Raw genomic sequence first — 19,397 nt, forward strand, 5'->3', positions numbered from 1 at the left:
ATACCCCTGACGCACTGACGTCAAGGAGGAAGCGACAGCAACCGACGCCAGACCAAGACTTTGGAACTCTGGCCGACTGCGCGACCGCCTGACGGCAGGATAACCCAAGTGTAATGACTGCAGCAGTGAAACACGATGAACATCTTTGCTTGACATAGATGGGTAGTATGTTCCAGAGTATGGGAAGTCTCTGGGACAGGAATCTATCCCTCCAGCATGTCCTGTTTATTGTGGTGACAAGGTTTAGGTCCCTAGAGCGTGCAGCTCAGAGGGATTGGGATTTCTTTAGGTGTAGCATTTCCAACAGGTCTGGGTTTGACATAGTTTTATATGTTAGGCAGAGATCACCTCGGAGTAGGCGATATGCTATGGAGTAAAGGTGGAGTTTTTTTGAGGCGGTCAGTGTAGGGCATTTGTTTGAGGCCAGTAATCCTCTTTGTGAGGTACTTCTGTGGCCTTTCCAGCTGCTGCAGATGTCTTGTGAGGTACATTCTAAAAGGGGCGTTGTACTCTACAATGGGTCTAATGAGTGTCGAGTAGAGGGAAACAATGACCTCTTTTTTTCCTGAATGAGAACCCTTTTATGATGAGTTGTGCCACGTAGAAGGACTTCCTGACTACTGTGGCAATGTGACTATCAAAGGAGAGACTACTGTCCACCTGGGTCCCAGGGTCTCTTATCACGCATTTGGTGTTAAGTAGATTGCTGCCTATGTGGTAGTTCATGGGTACAGAGTTTTTACCAAAGGGGATGACACTGCACTTTTTGGCAGTGAGCTTGAGGCCATGGCTCTGACACCAGGCATCTGTCTCAGCGAGGCCCTTCTGTAGGATGTCCACATCATTTGGGGACTTGACTATGGCTCCTAGTTTGCAGTCATCTGCGAACTTCGTTAGCCAGAGGCCTTCTGTGTTAGCCTGTACTTCAGAGAAATAGATACCAAACAGGAGAGGTCCCAGGACGGAACCCTGTGGTACTCCACTTGTCACTGCTTTGAGGTCAGATTTGGAGTCTGCAACTTTTACAGTGTGGGCTCTGTCAGTGAGCCAGTTGGCAACCCCATCTTGTGATGTAGGGATTTATGCCTAGTTTAGTGAGTTTAGCTGTAATTCTAGAATGGGGGATGGTGTCAAAAGCCTTGGCGAGGTCAAGATAGGCTGTGTGAACCACCTTACCCTCATCTACGGTTTTGGTGACTGCCTCAAAGAAGTCGATCAGGTTCAGGAGGCATGATCTGCAAACCCGAACTGGGTGCAATCCAGAGTTTGGAGGTTACCAATGTCTCTGTTTATGAGTTCCATGATGATACGTTCTATGGCCTTGCAGACCAGGCTCATCAGGCTAATATGTCGATAGTTCCCAGGATCAGTGGTAGCTCCCCCTTTGTGGAGTGGGATAACTATTGCTGTGCCCCATTCAGTGGGCACAAAGCCTGATGTGAGGCTATTATTGAACATGGTGCTTAAGTGGGAAACCAGTTCGTTCTGAAGTTCTTGTAAAACGCAGCCTGGGATGTTGTCTGGTCCCATGGATGCTGTGTTTTTGGCTTTAGAATGCAGCTTTTACATGTGTAGTTGTGATTACAGGGACTCTGCATTCTTCCTGTAAAGTTATGGGCCCTTTAGGGGGTGAGAGGGGGGTAAAGTTAGCATTGAACCTATCTGCCAGGATGTTGGCAATATCAGTTGGTTCTGTAATTTTTGTGCCTTTGTGCTGTAACTCAGAGCAGATCTGGGTGTTGCCATCCAAATTCTTGACATAGCTATAGAATGCTTTGTGGTTGTCCTTGGAATTAGTGGCGATTTTGTTTTTGTAGCTAGCTTTGGAGGATCTTATAAGGGATCTCTTATAAGGGATCTCAGCTTCTTACTGAGGCTGACCAGGGAGCTACTCCACTCATGGGATTTTACTCTCTTTTGCAACAGTTTCTTTCTTCTGTTGTACAGTTTGTTTATGGCAGGGGACCACCAGATTGGCTTCCTTTTTTTGGAGGATAGCGTCTTGGTTCTGTTTGGGATAGCATGATCCATGCACTCGTGTAAATGTTTATAAATTGCATTTGTGTAGGATTCAGCAGTTGTAACTGTATTGTCCATCTGCATGGGTGTCATGAAGTTCACCACTTCTGTTTTAAGAAGCATGAAGTTGGCTTTGAAGAAATATTCTACTGTGGTTTCCTTAATGGGGGGTGGGGGCGGAATGTGGATATCAAGGGTGATTAGCTTATGGACAGATCAGACCAACGAGAAGTTGACTTCAGGTGTGGAACACCAGTCACTCATGTTGGCAATGACTAGGTCTAGGATATTGTTGCCCCTGGTAGAGGTGTGGATAAGTTGATCCAGGGCATTGGAGTTTATGAATTCCAGAAAGCGTTGAGCTAAGGAGTTGGTACACGAGTAGTTTTCCCAGTTAATGGTGGGATAGTTGAAGTCGCCCACTATTAGGGTGTTTGGTTGAACCCTAATATTTTCCAGTACATCAAGAAAAGAGGAGTGGGAATCCTGGGGCATGGTGGGGGATCTGTAGCAAGCTACAACTTGGATTGCAGTTTTGCCCAGAGTTAGTTGCACTTGGATAACCTCTGATGCATTGTGCTGAGCAACTAGCCTGGAGGTGTGTATATCCTTAATGAATATGGACACACCTCTGCCTTTGGTGTTTTGGTTCAGGTTACATGGCCAAAAAGTGTGGTATGAGTTATAGCCTGGTAGTGCAGGAGTGCTCTCTGGAGCCTTGAACCAGGTCTCAGTCACTGCACAGATATCGATGTTCTCCATTTTAAGGAGTGCCTCCAGTGAGTGCATTTTGAGATTTAGACTTCTAGCATTGAGTAGCATTACCCTCAGTTTTTGCTTGCCTGTTCCTGTTATGGCGGTGATTTTGTTATTTGAACCTTGCCTAAAAAAGGCACTATAGGGGCAGCAAGAGCCTTAGCCAGTATCCAGAATCCCAGGGGCGACAGGTGCAGGCCACCTATGGCAAAGTATCGTGGTCTGTCGACCATGTCATCCCAAGTAGACAGATACTGAATCCCCTTAGAATGACAACAGAAGCTTAGCCAACTGTTGAAGTCAATCATTTTGTCCTTGTACTGCGGTATCATTCTGGGCGATGGCAGAATGCTACTCAGGGCATATTTTTATCAACCAAATGAGAAGTTGTGGACAACAATTAGTAAACAGTTGAAGGAATATATCTGAGAGGGAAAGAGGGCAAGAGTTAAGAGAGATAAGTTGATCCTCCTATGAACATGGTGATTTAGGATTACGTGATTTGAAGGGATATTTTACAGCTACACAGTAATGGCTCATAAACATGGCACAGGCAAAAGTCATAATTTAAAGTGAAAAGGGATGTTGATGATGATGAAGCGGGGTGGAGGTGCAAGAAATGACAGAGTGGTATTTTCAATGTAGATCTTTACGGAGAACGATAACCACTGTACAATATATTATAGTCATAAAGTTGCAGAAAATATTCCAAGAACTAAGCCAACATGGGAATGAAGAAAGAAGGAGATTTTACCAATATGTATAACTGCAAGTAAGGGTACAGAAAATAAGCAAAAATGGGCTGGAATTTACTAAAAAAAAATGGCAAAGGAACCAAGGTACGGGGAGCAAATAACAAGAAAGAGAAGGTTAACAGAATGGGATGAGGCCAAGAAGAAGTTTGGACTGCAGGTTAGAGCTTGTCAATCCCTGGTAGGGATAGCAGAGTATAATAAAAGAGAAAGGGACTGGAGAAGTCTTAATTGGAAGACTACTGTGTAGAGTTTTTAGTCAAATCTAGAACAGTAGCTACTGTTAAAAAGGGATAATTAATAAGGCATATAAAATATTGCATGAAAACTATTAAAATCAATCAGAGATTAGAAAGGATTGGGGAAGAGAAACTGATTAAGCAATTTACAAGAGAACAATGGGAGGATATGTGCTCCCAAATATGCAAGACTGGAAGGTTTAAGATTTTTGCTTGGAAGTATTTGCATAGGTATTCTATACCCCAAGCAGACCAAAAATGTTCAAGTAATCAGTACATGCTGGAGGTGTGATGCCAGAGAAATAGGTAACTGAGAACATGTTTGAGTGTGTAATGTATTGGCAGGTTTTAATGATTCCCTACGGAGCATTCTGTCAGAAATATTGTGGGAGTAAATGGCTGTAACTAAGTAAACACTTCTTTTGAGCTAAGACACAGGAACTGTATTGCTGAGATATAGCAAGTGCTTCTTAAGTTTAATACGGTCAGGTGACAAAAAAGCAGTTACTAGAAAAGAGGCAAAAGAAGTGAAGACAGATCTTTAGAAAAGGGGATGAGCAATTTACATAGAAGTAAATGGAATTTGTGGGGAACAACACATAGGTTCACAGGAGTATATTACTCTAATGACAAATGGGGCCTTTATAAGCCTATCCAAGCATCCCAACTGTATCCTGCAAAACTATGTATTTTATAGGTTATTTTATGGGGATACATGTAAGCTAGGGTTAAGATTTACAAGCTGCCTCTGTCCATCACAGACATTAAGTGCTAGACCCAGGGTGTACTTCTGATTTGCAATTCACTGGTCCATGCTTCTTTTGACAAGGGTTATGAAAGAGCTCTGCTTCACATGGATGGGGAGCCTTTTCCAAAGAAGGGGAATTTCTTGAGACACATACCTGTCCCTTCACAGCAAAGTTTAAATCTGTAGACTGAGTGGTTCTGATATTAACTTTGAAGATAGGCAAAAAGTCCATTAGAGTGGGATCCAAGGATGTCCTGTATGCCAGACATTGATGGTCTCCCAACAGTCTGAAAGAAACACAGTATAGGGGTAGGGCTTTGAGGTGATCTGCAAAGAACATGCTGTTTACCATATGTATTCTTTTTGTGAGGAACCTCTGTGGATGTTCCATTTGTTGCATGCACTTGGTCAGGTACATACCAAAGGGGGCTGTGTACTCAATGATGGGGCTGATGACATCCTTGGACCTAGATGCTACACCTTTGCATATAAGTTGAGCAACATAGAATGATTTATTTACTACCTTACACACGTTGGTCGAAAGCCAAGTTACTATCTACATACTTACCCAAATCCCTGACTACTGGTTACAATCTTAGGGATGTGTTATCAATGATGTACTTTCCTAGGGTGGCTGACTTTCCAAAGGGTACTCTTATGCATTTCTTGGCACTGAGTTTAAACTGCAGCTTTGGCACCAGTCATTTGTCTGTTAGTCCTTATTGTAGGATGTTACTGACGTGAGAGGGATTCTATGAATGCTCCAAATTTGCAATCATCTGTAAACATGGTCAGCTGGAGGCTTTTGACATTATCCTTGACTTGGAGAAGTAGATGCCAAAAATGAGCAGACATGGCGCACAGCTGTATAGGTCTCTGCTAGTCACCGGCCTCCTTTTGGAGGTGGTCTCTCCCATCCTAACCTCCTAGATCTTATCAGAGGGTCAGCTGTCGATCAAGTGTGTAACATAGGGGTTTATGCCTATATCCTTGAGTTTGTTTACAACGCTTGAGAGGGGTATTGTATAAAATATCACAGCCAAGTCAAGATAGGTAGTACGCACCGTTTGTCCCTCATCCATTGCCTTGGTGACCTTCTCAAAGAAGTCCACCGGGTTGATTAGACATGATCTGCCCTTGAAACCAAACTGGGATTTTCTATGTCCTTATTAATTATTTCCATGGCTTAACATATAGTTCCTGGTGTCCTTTGAAAGCCCGCCCTTGTGCAGAAGGACGAGTGCAGTAATTCCCCATTTGTGTGGCACAAAGCCTGTCTGGAGGCTATAGTTAAAAAGTGATTCCAGTGATCCAAACAGGTTATGTTTCAGGCTATTTAGGAGGCACCCTGGGACACTATCAGGGACAACTGGTGCAGTGTTTTTGGCCTTAAGAGACTGCATCTAGAACCTGCTCCATAATGAGAGTGGGGGGGGGGGGTTGTTTGATGGTATTATCTGTGGGGGCGGCCGGGGAAGAGGGAGGTTAAAATCAGAGCTGAATTTGTCAGCCAGCAGATTTGCTATATTTTCCGGCTTCATGTAGGTGTCTCTACAATCAGTTCTGCACAGTTTATGTTGTTGTACAACCTGTTTATGTTTGGATTTTACCAGGGTGGTTTGTTTTTTTTGAGTTAATTCTGGGCTTATATTTGATCGAAAAAGCTGTCTCTATCTATTGACATGATTGTACACAGTTTCTGTGAACAATGCCATACAAGCAGCTGTGTTCTCACAGTTGGGCAGCTTGAAATTTTGACAAGTTATCACTTAGTATGAAGCCTGCCTTAGAATAGTTCATAAATGTTACTGTATTAGCCTGTATTTTTTTTTTACAAAGGAGGCAGCTTTGTGGTCTAACCTTACCATTCAGGACAGGTCACTACGTGGGTACAGCATTCTCCCATGTTTACGAGTACCAAGTCAAGTACGTTTCCACCCCTATTGGGCAATGTAAACACAAACACCTTGGACCAGTGAGTTACTAAGTCCAGGAATCCCTGGGACTGTATATCTGGAGTCTATCCCTGTTAATAGTGAGGCAGCTGAAGGCATACATGGATATGGTACATGACTGAATAATGTTCAGGAGAAGGAAAAGAAGAAAAGGATGTTTAAGGGAAGGCAGGGAATGACTGATTTATGTAATCCATCCATCATCCTCTTTTTCCCCATTTTTGCATATGGGTCAGGGTGTTACATCATCTAGAACAAATGTTCACACTGCTAGGTGATTTATGTAATGCTGCACTGGAAAACAGTTGGAATACAGGAAAAAAAACACAATGTATAATGTGTGTAAATTGAAAAACAAAAATATTAATATGGTTTGCTTTCTATTAGTATATGTGTGTGTATGATTTAAGTGATAATTTAATAAAGATATTTTAAAAATTATTCCTTGATCCGTGTTATATAGTGCTGCTGAGAGACAGAAAAAGATAAAGAGTGAGTCAGTACAACTTGACAACACTATGAGAAGGTCACCTACTACCTGATCAACAGCAGGCTCATTGTTGTGTTTTAATCTAAAACCAGACTGATATGAATCCAGATAGCTTTGATTCAAAAAAGCCAGTTAGAAAGAGAGAGTAATAATTTTCCAGGCTGCCCAGACAGAAAGATGGAAAAATCCCTGTACTCAGGGGTGATCAAATCTATTCATTCATCAAACCAAAACATTCCAAGCAGTATTTCACCAGCTTCATATATCTAGTGTCCCTCCTGCAACAGCTGGGATGCACAGATGAAACGACTGATGTTATCCTTCTGTGGCTTCAACTTGTTCTGTTGCATACCAAGAAAAATAAAATCAAGGTACTGATGATGCTTGAAACCAGTGGAATTAATTGCTATTACCTGTAGATTTCTTTCAAATAACAATTAATTTTGAATTACCCTACAATGCTTTAAATGCTTTTCTTTGGTACACAATTGTAAAGCACTTTTGTAGTACATAAGCTGTGAAAACATGAGTATACATTTACTATAAAAATAATATGAAAAATCAAAGTCCAAAGGGGAAGGTAGCTGGAATAAATGGCAAAACCACAACAAAATAACATCCTATTTTAATAAATAGAAAATAGTGGATTTCATTTTGTTGTGGTTTTGCCATTTATTCCAGCTACCTTCCACTTTGTGCTTCTATTTTTCATATTATTCTACGTTTAGGGTTGTTTGAATTTGTTGGGAGATTTGTTGCTGATTTACAATAAAAACAAGACATCTGCCATAGGAAAAAAGTAAAACCGTTAGTAAACTATATCTCCTTATTAAAATTAACATAGCTGAACAAATTGAATTTGACAGCAAAGATGCAGCCACTACTCAGACTTAAATAACTGTAAAAAGAAAAATATTTACTCCTACCCTGATACTGGGCCATATTTTCTGACAACAGTGATTCAGTGCCATACTGTGTTTCATCATAAAGAAATTTAACTTCTGTAGCACCAGCGTCTTCAGCATTCTGAATCAGTTCCTGTAACACCAAACAAAAGCGAAAGAATGGTTAAAAATAGAATACATTATAAAAGCAAAAGTTATGTGCTTGCCATAATGATAGATCCTTTCATTACAGTCCATCTGACATGTCATGTGGGTCCTCAAGTTGCTTGTTGGATCTGACCCAACAGAATTAGTGCTCCAGCCTCGAGCCCCTTTAACAAATCTTCCTTCCTATAATGCACTTAATCCTCCTAGTTACCTCAGATCTAGTCTGATGCCTTAAGACATAGATGCCAATAATCTGTGCTCTGCCTTGGATACAATGAGGTGGGACCTGCTGATCCTTCAGGTCTTATGATATGGAAAGGAGAAAGGCGGGATGGATACCATATCAGATATAAGTATGTAACTTTTGTATCCTATTAACTCAGTCTGTCCAATCAGAAATATGGACCAGAATACGAAGCTATGGAGACTCTGATATCACAAAAGAGGACCCCTCAAGATGGTAGCACCAAAGGTATATCTAGACCTGGAGGTACGATCTAAATTGTAGGTATTAATAAAAGATATGTGGCAGCCTCAAGGACATCACCCACTGAATGAGCTATGATGAAGGCTGTAGAGGGTGCCACAGCACTGGCAGAGTGAGCTCTTGTTTTACAAGAAAGAGATTTGTTTACAAGAACGAGATCTGTTGTGAGATGCATAGATGACAATCATAATACATGCATAATACTCTTGCCTCACTAAACCTATCAACAATCATAACACATGCATAATACTCTTGCCTCAGTAAACCTATCAAAGACTTCCCTCTCCTGGTTCCCAAGCTATCTTTCTGTCAGACAACAAGCATTACGATGGAAATCTGAAGTCTCACCACTTCTGCCTGTCTCAGTCGGAGTCCCCCAAGCATCCATACTAGGGCCCCTTCTTTTCACCATCTTCTCTAATGATCTAGCCTCATACACAACACAAGCTAAAGTAGTTCAGTATGTGGATGATTCAAGTTTAATCTGTTCAGCAGATACCTTACCAGACCTCCAAATAGTAGCCCAATAAGCTTTTAATGATATCGAAACAAATCTAAGTAAATCACAACTAATCCTCAACCCCAAAAAGACTCAGTTAATGCTATTTACCAGTAGCAAACAATCACCTACCACCCCTCATTCACCATTCTCTCAGCAAACAACAGAGTCATCCAACCAGCTGAGCATACAAAACTCCTCAGCATGACTATAGATAGCAAACTCAGATATGACCAACACATAGCCATCACAATTAAAGTACACATCAAACTTGACTCACTACACAGAAGTAAGCCATTCCTCACTGACAATATCAGACTAGCCATATCCAGAATGTTCCTCCTCTCTACACTCTTTTAATCTTTTCCCCCTCTTTACCAACTTAAAAAATAATCATACTTAACCAAATTGGAAACTTGCTACAACAAAATAGCCAGCTTCGCAGCCAACCTTCCCCGCCAAACCTACATTTGTATTACTCTACATAAATTAAATTGGCTCGAGCTACTTAACCTTCTCCATCTCTACCAACTTAAATTCACATGCAATATCATCTTCCATCCTGGCAACTGCCCATCTCTCAAGGAACTTGTTCGTAACTCATGCTCATGAAGTCTAAGATCTGCAGACAGAAACTTTCTCAGAGTAAACAAAGCTAACATTCACAGGGAAGCTCTATTCTCAAATCAAATAGCTGAAGAAGTTCAAGTTAATATACTGGACGAAAAGTGCTTTATTTTATCCATTAAATACACTTATTTCATCTAAAGTCTACCGTTTTATTTGCCTGAACCAGTTGCCAGTGTTTCAAATAGGAAAAGTATGGAACTCTCTACCCCACACCCTCCAAATCAAACCTGAATCTACCAATTTCAAACAATTACTATTTGAACATCAATCCAAAAACTGGCATTGCTCCTGCACCAAGCCTAACTTACAAGATATCTATAATTCTCTCATAACACTGTCTACTCCTTACCCCTTTTCTCCCTCTCCTCAGTGTTATACTACTCAAAAAATATATAAAAAAAATATATATATATATATATATATATATATATATATATATATATATATATACACACATACATATACACACACACACACACACACACACACATATATATATATATATATACATATATATATATATATATATACACACACACACACACACACACACACATATACACACAAACATATGAAATCTCATTTGTTTATAACTATTATTTAATATGTACACAGTACTTTTTCTCACCGTGATCTTTACTGAAATGCTTGGGTGCTTTTCTTTTTGAACCTGTATCTACTAGAACACTGTATTGAATACTTCTTTGTACAGACTAACCAGATGTGTATTTCTGCATCTTATCTTACTATATGTATACTATTGTACTTATTATTGTATTTTGCTTATATTTCTGCGTAGCTTTTCTCCCTGGGCCTCCACTGAAAATGGGCTTCTGGCCCAGTCAGACTTTCCTGGTAAATAAATGAATAAAATAAATAATAATAAATAAAAAAAACTGAGATGCAATCAGACAACCTTTTTAAAAGCTATGCCTTGGACTCCTTTTTCCCCCAACTTGTTTGGAGCAAATGAAATGAAAAACCGTTCATGCTTTCTGAATGAATCTGTACTGTGGTGTTGCATTTTACCATAACGTTTCATCTGTGTTGTCTATCTTCATTTATTCTTGACAATTGGGGTACGGTTCCGATCCTCAGAACCGATCTAGCCGTTACATAGCTTGCGCCAGCCAAAAATCTCTTGAGCTACTGGTCTACCCATAATGCATCTCTCTGCAATACCTCAGATCGAGTTTGCAAGCTCTCAAAAGATACAGTAACTGAAATCTGAAGCCATGACCAAGGTGTATCCTAACAGGGAAACCCAGGATGGCATAACGCTCCACCAGGAGTCCAAAGGAGGGGGATGGTGAGGTGGGATGCAAGAATGGATGAAGATCGAAAACACAATGGAACGTTATGGTAAGACATAACTTCTTCAACTGATGTCGTCAATCTCCATCCATTCTTGACTCTTGGGACTAAGTCCCCAGCTACCTTAGATCTTAGGTGGCCCTATGGAAGGACATTACTCAAAACCATACAGCCAACGGAGGCTCTCCCCCTGGAGACCATATCCAATTTGAGATGAGTAATAAAGGTATGAGGAGTAGCCCATGTTGCAGCAGCGCAAATTTCAAACATGGAAGTTTAGAATGGAAAACAGCTGAAGTTGCCTTATATCTGTTAGAATGAGCCTTCACCGGCATAGGGAGTTTTAGATTCCTTTTTTGAGTAAAAAAAGGAAATGTAATCTCTTAGCCATCTGGAAAGAGTAACCTTAGAAAATGGCTTGCCCGAGGCTGCGCCTGCAAAGGACACAAATAATTGTTCTGATTGCCTGAATTGTTAAGTTCTATTGAAGTAGAAATGTAGCTGCCTGTGCACATCAAGAAGGTGTAAGCAGTATTCACCCATATTAGACTTGTTTCAGAAAAATACCAGCAAGTCTATGGTTTGATTGATATTGGCCTCTGAGATGACTTTTGGAAGGAAGGATGGGTTTTATCCTGACTGATACTCTGTCTCTATGGAAAATTAAATAAAGGGCCTTAGAACATAAAGCCTGTAATTCAGACACCCGCCTTGCTGAGGTGACAGCAATCAGAAGAAGAGTCTTCCAAGAAACTAAGTCACAGGTCGCAGCAGGTTCAAAGGGAGGTAATGTAAGTGACTGCAAGACAATCGTCAAGTCCCATGGCAGTAAGGGATCTTTGAAAAAGGGCTTTAAACAAAATGTGCCTTTAAGAAAAACTTTACAAAGTCTGTGAGAGATTAAGGGTTGGTCACCGAAACGATTATGTAACTTTGAAATGGTTGCTAAAATAACCTTATTCGTGGAAGCCGAAGCAGTTTTACCAAAAATAGTAGCTAAGAACTCGAACTTTTTCCACTGGAGCTGAAAAAGGGTCTAGACAATTCTCACAAGCCCAGAAAGAAAATCTCTTCAATTTACTACAGTAGAGATTACTGGTGGATGGTTTATGGGATGCCAGCAAAATATATCGTACAGAAGATGGAAGGTCATTGTGCCTGGCAACTAACGGAAGTGGAGAAACCAAGCAGTCAGCTTGAGAGTTTGTAGACTGGGATGCACCAGTCCCTAGGGGTGAGACAGAAGATCTGGAGCTGGGTCCAGAATCCATGGGTGATGGAGTACATGAAGCCATAGGAAGTGAAACCATATTTGTCGAGGCCAGTAAGGTGCAATGAGGTTTACTTTGCTTCTCAACCAAGCTGCTTTCTTGAGGAATAGAGGAATCAGAGGAAATGGAGGAAAGGCATAAAGGAGACATGGGAGCCAATTGAGATGAGCGTCTCTCAGGGACTCCCCCTGAGGGGGAATTAGGGCAGAGTAACTTCTGCACTTGTTGCTCAGAGTTGAACCAAACAGGTCGCTGAAAGGCTGGCCCCAATGAAGAAAAATCTTCTTCGCCATTTTGGGATTTAGAGACCACTCGTGAGGTGTAAGAATGCATCTGCTCAGTTTGTCTGCTGTTACACTGGAACTCCCAGGGATGGGAAAGCGGTTGGAAGCTACAGCCCACTGCCACACTCGAAGGGCTTCTCGACACAGTGGGAAGGACTTAGTTCTCCCCCTGTTTGTTGATGTACCAGACTTAGGACATGTTGTCTGACTGAACAGCTATCATTCCTTGAGGTAAGGCAGAATGAAATGCACCACTATCATCTCCAGAACATTGATATGTAGGTTGGCCTCGGAGGGGGACCAAGTGCTTTGGACCATCTTCCCTAAAATATGCTCCCCCACCCTATCTGGGAAGCATCCATGGTCACTATGGCCTTAGGTTGAGGTTGACAAACAGGTGGCCCAGAAGAATGTCCTTGGATTGCATCCACCAGGATAGACCATTTTTGCATCGACTGAATATAAAAACATGATGATTCACAAGGTGGGTTAGAACAGACCATTGGTTTGCAAGCATCCACTGAAATCTCATGTGAAATCTTGCCACTGGGACTAATGTGATCGCTGCCGCCATAGAGCCCATTGCTTTGCTGAGCTGGTTTCTTGTTTGAAAGAAGAAGGGGCTGAACCTGCAACTGTATTTTCTGTAGCCTGTGGTGGGGTAGCGATGCTACAAAAGACTGAGTGCTGAGACCAGCTCCAATGAACTCCATATGCTGAGTAGGGGTTAGCTGAGACTTCACAAGGTTTACTGTTATGCCCAACTGAGGAGATAGTTTCAGAAGGAAGTTCCTGGTTTGTAGAAGTAGATGCCTGGTGGTAAGTTGTGAGGAGCCAGTCGTCCAGGTATGCAAACACCCAGAATCTCTGCAGCCTTAGATGTGCTGTGACTGCTGCCATACATTTGGTGAACACCCTGGGGGCTGTGGTGATACCAAAGGGCAGCACTATGAATTGGTAGTGACTGGCTCCCAGCCAAAAGCACAAAAGCTTTCTCTAATCTTTGTCCATCTTTATGTGGCAATATGCGTCTTGAAAGTAGACAGCGCACATTCAATTGTTTTTCTCTAAGAAAGGAAGTATGTACTGAAAAGTGACCATCCGGAATTTTGACTGTTGAACAAATTTGTTCAGAATGCTGCGATCCAAAATTGGTCTCCAGTCCCCTGACTTCTTTGGCACTAAAAAGAATCTTGAGTAACAACCAGATCCTAGCTGTTCTGGTGTGACTTCTTAGATGACTCTTTCTAGCAGCTTTTGGATTTCTAACCCTACTTGAACTCTCTGAGTGGAACATTGGGGAGTTTTGCTCGAGTTCGTGGGGTAAGGATAAAGGGGCTAGAATAACCTCTGAAAATAATCCTTAGCACCCAGGCATCGGTAGTTATGTGCCACCAGGCAGTTTGGTGCAAAGAAAATCTTCCCCCGACTGCTTCCAGAGGCAAGCAGTCTGGCCTCCTTTCAGGAGTGTTGGTAGGGTTGACCAGACCACCCCTGCCTCTAGAATGGCATCTTCCACTGTAACTCCCCCTCTGCCCTGAGGGAAGTTTGTACCATGTGTGTCCTGGAAAGGCTTCTGGGACTTCTTGAACCACATCTTGCCCCTCCTTTGATTCCTAGAGTACGATCGTTGAGGAGTGGAAAAACATACGGCCATAGCAGACAGAGTCTTTCCATCTTGCTCACACCTGAATAGAGTTTCTTTCACTTTGGGCCCAAACAATGAAGATCCGTCAAAGGGAGCACTGATGAGGGAAGATTTGAATAGTTCCACAAACTCACAAAGGCCCATCCAAGCATGTCATTGAATTGCAACGTCTGAACCTGCTGACCTTATCGCTGCTTCGGTGGCATGCACAATGAGCCTCATGGACTAGTTCAAAACAGACTGCAGGGTAGCTAACTGCAAAGCCACTTTTTCTTGGACCCCTTCAGCCACTGCTCCCACCAGGTTGTCTGACAACTCATTGACCAGATCCCTTTAAAGTCTAGTAAAATATGTCAAAAACTTCAAGAACCTGATGGAGAAGGTCGATGAAGCACAGATTCACTTCCCATATCTGTCCATCACCCTGCACTCCCATTTACGGGGATAAACAGTAGAACTTTCCTCAGCGAGTTCTTTCTTGGTGGCAGCTGCGACTACCATGGCATCAACTACTAAGCCAATGTGGATGGTCCTAGGGTGCTGAAAGTATCTTGTCAGGTTTCTGGGGATGGGCTCTATAGCGTCAGGAGCCTTCCAAGCCCGCTAAGTGATTAACCTAATGAGGTCGTCAGCAGGCGGGGTCACCCAGGAGGTAGACGGGTGAGCTCCAAAGGCCTGCAAGTATACAAATTCCTCAGAGGAAGGGTCTTTGGGCTTCCAATTATCCCTCTGTCTTAGGATCTCCAGAATGTCTCCAAAGGAGATGTCTTCTGGGGATGACAGGGGGATCCCTCCCGGTCATCAAAATCCGTGTCCTCTGTGAATGCTTCTTCAGGAGAATCAAGGTGTTTCTTCTTATACAATCTCTTCCAAGGTGGCTCTTCAATGGGGGCATCTGAAGAGTGGAGACCTTTAACAGGTAGGTCAGGCTCTTTCCTTGGCTTGAAAGGCAGGACCCCCCTGAGGAGGGATGGGAGCCCAGAACCAAGACAGACAGACAAACTCTGAACCGGGGTCACCCCCCCCCCCCCGAGAGCACCACCTGAGAAGCCGGAATAGAGGATGGGTCTCCCATCTGCACAGCCCAAACAGGCAAGACTGCCTCCACAGAAAATGTCTGAGCTTATTCTAACCCCCCAGACCTGATGGCAAAGACACAGTTCTGGGCCACTGTCAGTCCTGAAGGCAGCAAATGTGTCAGAAACATACCCAGCACCGAAGATAAAAGGGTAGTCAGTGCCAAGGTCATTGGAACCTGTGATGTTGACTGCTCTAAAGCCTGTCAGGAAGTCAGAGGAGGAGAATAACACCTCCTGCACCAGAGGGAGAGGGAGTTGAGAAATGGGTGAAGACCCCTGGCTGTCAGAATCTGATCCACCAAACTAACAACATCAATTTCCCAGAGGCTTCTGGTGGAGTGAATGGAAAATGCAGAAGGCCACTAGGGTCTCTCCAGAAAACGGCTAGGAGTTGCTCCAAAACGGAGTCAATGGAAGGGTACTAGGTAGTCCTGGGCTGTACATAAGATTCAATCTTTGGCACCATCTGTGGGACCATAGGAGATATCAGTGTCGATACAACCGGTGCCGGTGTCAGAATCATACATAATACAGAAGTAGTAGGAGTTGTAATCTGTGTGGATGTCATAGACCTTGTCAGTGCCAACACGGCAGTAGAGACAATCAGTGCCAATGTTGGAACCGTAGACAATGCAGAAGTGGTAGGAGCCATAATCTGTATGGGACTCACAGTTGATGTTGAAGGCACTGGTATGGTTGTTGGTGCTGAAGTTTCACTCTGTTACGTCAGTTTCAGAACCTTGGGTCTCAGTTGGAACCTGCATGTTTGTTTTTTTACAGTCTGTGCTGAGGGAGGTGTTGGCAACGAGCAGGTAGATTTTGCACCAGAGGCGGGAGGAGACTGTTCGGCCTTGGACAAGCCTTCTTCGAAAGGGGCTTTAATAAGCCCTTTGAGAATCAGTTTAGTTTTACATTGTACCAGGGCTCTATGGCTGAAACCCTGGCAGATTGTACAGTCAACACTTAAATGTGGTGCACCCAAACAATAAACGCAGAGATCATGACCGTCAGAGTTTGGCATTTTCCTGCCGCACTCTTTACATTGTTTAAAACCTGAAGGAGAACTTTTTGGTTTATCTGCCATCATCCCAAATAAAAATGAGGAGAGGCAGAAGAAAAATAGAAAGGAAAGAAGAAAAGATTTCAAACCATTCAATCACCAAGGGGAAAAAAACTACCAGCAATGGTAGACAGAGAGATTACCTAATGGTAAAGGTGAGCGGGGAAAGTACCAACAATGGTAGTGAGAATTACCAGCGGTAAACAAATTCACACTCTCCAACGGGCAAGACCAAAAAAGGGCTTTAGAAGTTGGATATCAAAAGGAAAAGGAAAGAAATATTTTACTTAGTTCTGAGAGAGGAAACATGATCTGAGGTAATGTAGAGAGGGGAATTACAGGTTGACCAGTAGCTGGAGAGATTTTTTGCTGGCGTGAGATATGTAATGGCTGGATTGGTTCCGAGGATCAGAACTGTAACCCAAGAGTTAAGAATGGATGAAGATTGACAATATCATTTCAGAAGTTATGTTCTTACAATAACGTTCCATCTGTGTTGTTCATTTTCATTCTTCCTCGAACTGTGGGTTTCGGATCAGACTCGGCTGCTTGCCAAGCTCAAGATTCAATGCTCAAGCTCCTCCTCTCCATCCCATAATTCCTTCTTCCTCCAGAATACCTCAGATTGAGTTTACTAAAAATTATACAGCTAAAGATATCTATATGGATACAGATAAAGAAAAAGGTTCAGGGGCTCAACAAAGGAACTACAGTTCCTGATAGAGACCAACTCCGTCAAGTCTACATGGAAAAGAAGCAGGGGAAAGGAGGATGGGGAGCTTGAGGAAGAAACAAAATGGACAACACAGATGGAACGTTATAGTAAGAACAATTTCTTTATCCGATGTTGTCATTTTCATTCATTCCCTGATCTGTGGGACAGAGTCCCCAGTTACGCAGAACCTAGGGTCGCCTTTACAGAAGGATATTCCAAAGCACCTTAGAGCCAAAGGCAGCTCTATTCCTGGAAATAATGTCTAGCTTGTAATGAGAAGTATGAGACCTTGACCAAGTGGCAGCTGCACTGACATCAACTTGACATTCAAGGAAAATGCTTAAGAAGTCACCATAGATCTCGTTGAATGAGCTTTGACACATCCTGGCGGGGACATACCTTTTGATGCAATCTCGCAACCATCTGGCCAGAGTAGGTTTAGTAACTGCTGTCCCTTTCCTCACGTGTAAAAAAGGGATATAAACAGCTGGTCAGATTTTCTGAAGGATTTTGTCTTGTCCACATAAAAATGTAATTGCCTATGAACATCCAGAAGATGCAATGTGTATTCTATTCTCCCCTATTCTGGAAATTGGGGAAGAAAACTGGAAGATGAATGGACGGACTAGTATTGCCTTCTGTGGCCACTTTAGGTAAAAAGGATGGATTAGTCTGTAAGGAAAATCTATCTTTATGTAAGATCAAGTAAGGAAGTTTAACAGAGAGGACTTGGGGCTCAAAAACTTTTTTTGCTGATGTGATACCAACCAAAAAGGCTGTTTTCTAGGAGAGAAATTTCAGATTCACTTTAGCTGTTGGTTCAAAGGGAGGAAGCACCAAGGCTTGTAAAACCAAAGTAAGATCCCAAGGAGGGGTTGGATCCTTGACTGGGGGACAGAGTAAAAAGTGCCCTTTAGAAAAACCTTACACAGTTTCGAAGAAGCTAGAGTAACAAAGTTTTCCCCAGTGTGGAAATTCAAAATGGCTGCCAACTGAAACTTCACCATGGAATAGCTGGCTGTGTTCTGGAAGAGAAAAGCCAGGAAATCTAAAATCACAGGAACAGTAAAAGGATCTATCAGCTACTGCCGAGTTTAAATACAGAACCTTTTCCATTTGCTCTTGTACATCTGCCTAACAAATGCTTTGTGAGCTGATATCAGAATTTCATCAACCGGGGACAAAAGCCTAGAATGTCTAGCCATCACTGGAACTGGACAAACCATGCGGTCAAATCTTAGACCTTGAAGGTTCGGATGAGTCTGTCCCAAGGGTTGGGACAACAGGTCTGGTAGAGGTTCAAGAGTCCATGGCAAACAAAGTAGAAGAGACCAAAGGAAGATGAACCAAACCTTTTGAGGTCAGAAAGGAGCAATGAGAATTACTTTGCTCTTCAAACTATGAGATTTCTGAAGGAATATTGGAATCAGGGGTAATGGCAGAAATGAACAGAGTAGACCAGGAGGCCAAGCATGGACTTGAGTATCTCTCTGAGGTTGTCCCTGAGAAGGGATCAAGGCAAAGAACTTGCTACATTTGTTGTTGAGGGGAGAGGCAAAGCGGTCACAGCAAGGTTGACCCCACTTGTGTACAATTATGTTTGCCACTGACTCGTTCAGAGACCACTCGATCGGCATGAGTACAGTTCTGCTGAGCCTGTCCACTAGAATTCTGGACTCCTCCAGAATGTGCATTCTTACTACGAAGTGGTTGGTACAGATCACCCATTGCCACACTCTCAGTGCTTCTCAACACAGTGGGTAAGATCTGGTTCCCCCTTGCTTATTAATGTACCATTCCATGGATAGATTGTCTGTTTGAATTGCAATGGTCCCCAGAGGAAGAAAGCTATGTAGTGTTTGCAGTGCTAGAACCACTCTCATCTCCAGGTTGTTGATATGCAATTTGGTCCTCTGAGAAGACCACACTCTTTGGACCATCCGTCCCAGAAAATGCCCCCCACCCACCCTTACAGGGAGGTGTCCATGGTCAGAGTGGTGTTTGGTGGGGGTAGAATAAAAGGATGACCTTGGCAGACTTCTGGAGAATGCAGCCACCAAAGAAGACAGTCTTTGCAAACCCCTGACAGTTTTATGGGATGAACTAAAGAATGCTGATGTAATGACCAATGAACTGATCACGTCCACTGTAGGATTCGCATATGTAGGCATGCTGTAGTCAGTAGCATTATCATGGCAGTCATAGAACCTAACACTCTTAGAACTAGTTTTGCTGGAGGTGATGGGATTGCTAGGATTTGAGAGACATGAAATCTCAGACTCAACACCCTGTCTGGAAGTAGGAAAGCCATAGCTGTGGTTCTGTCCAAACAAGCCCAAACAAAGTCTATTAGCTGAACAGCACTGAGCTGTAATTTTTGTGTGTATAATGCCCAGATT

General features: G+C 42.7%; 1 protein-coding gene across 1 annotated transcript in view; it reads right to left on the reverse strand.

Annotated features, from left to right (window-relative positions):
- Positions 1 to 19,397, reverse strand: part of SACS (sacsin molecular chaperone) — a 1,519,772-nt gene that overhangs the window by 1,005,730 nt on the left and 494,645 nt on the right. The window contains exon 5 of the mRNA XM_044070971.1: positions 7,886 to 7,997. Coding sequence (XP_043926906.1) covers positions 7,886 to 7,997 — 112 coding nt within the window. The remainder of the gene's footprint in view (positions 1 to 7,885; positions 7,998 to 19,397) is intronic.

Source organism: Protopterus annectens, chromosome 5.part0 (assembly GCF_019279795.1).
Source record: "Protopterus annectens isolate FY-2018-M chromosome 5.part0, PAN1.0, whole genome shotgun sequence".
In the NCBI taxonomy this organism is placed as follows: domain Eukaryota; kingdom Metazoa; phylum Chordata; order Ceratodontiformes; family Protopteridae; genus Protopterus; species Protopterus annectens.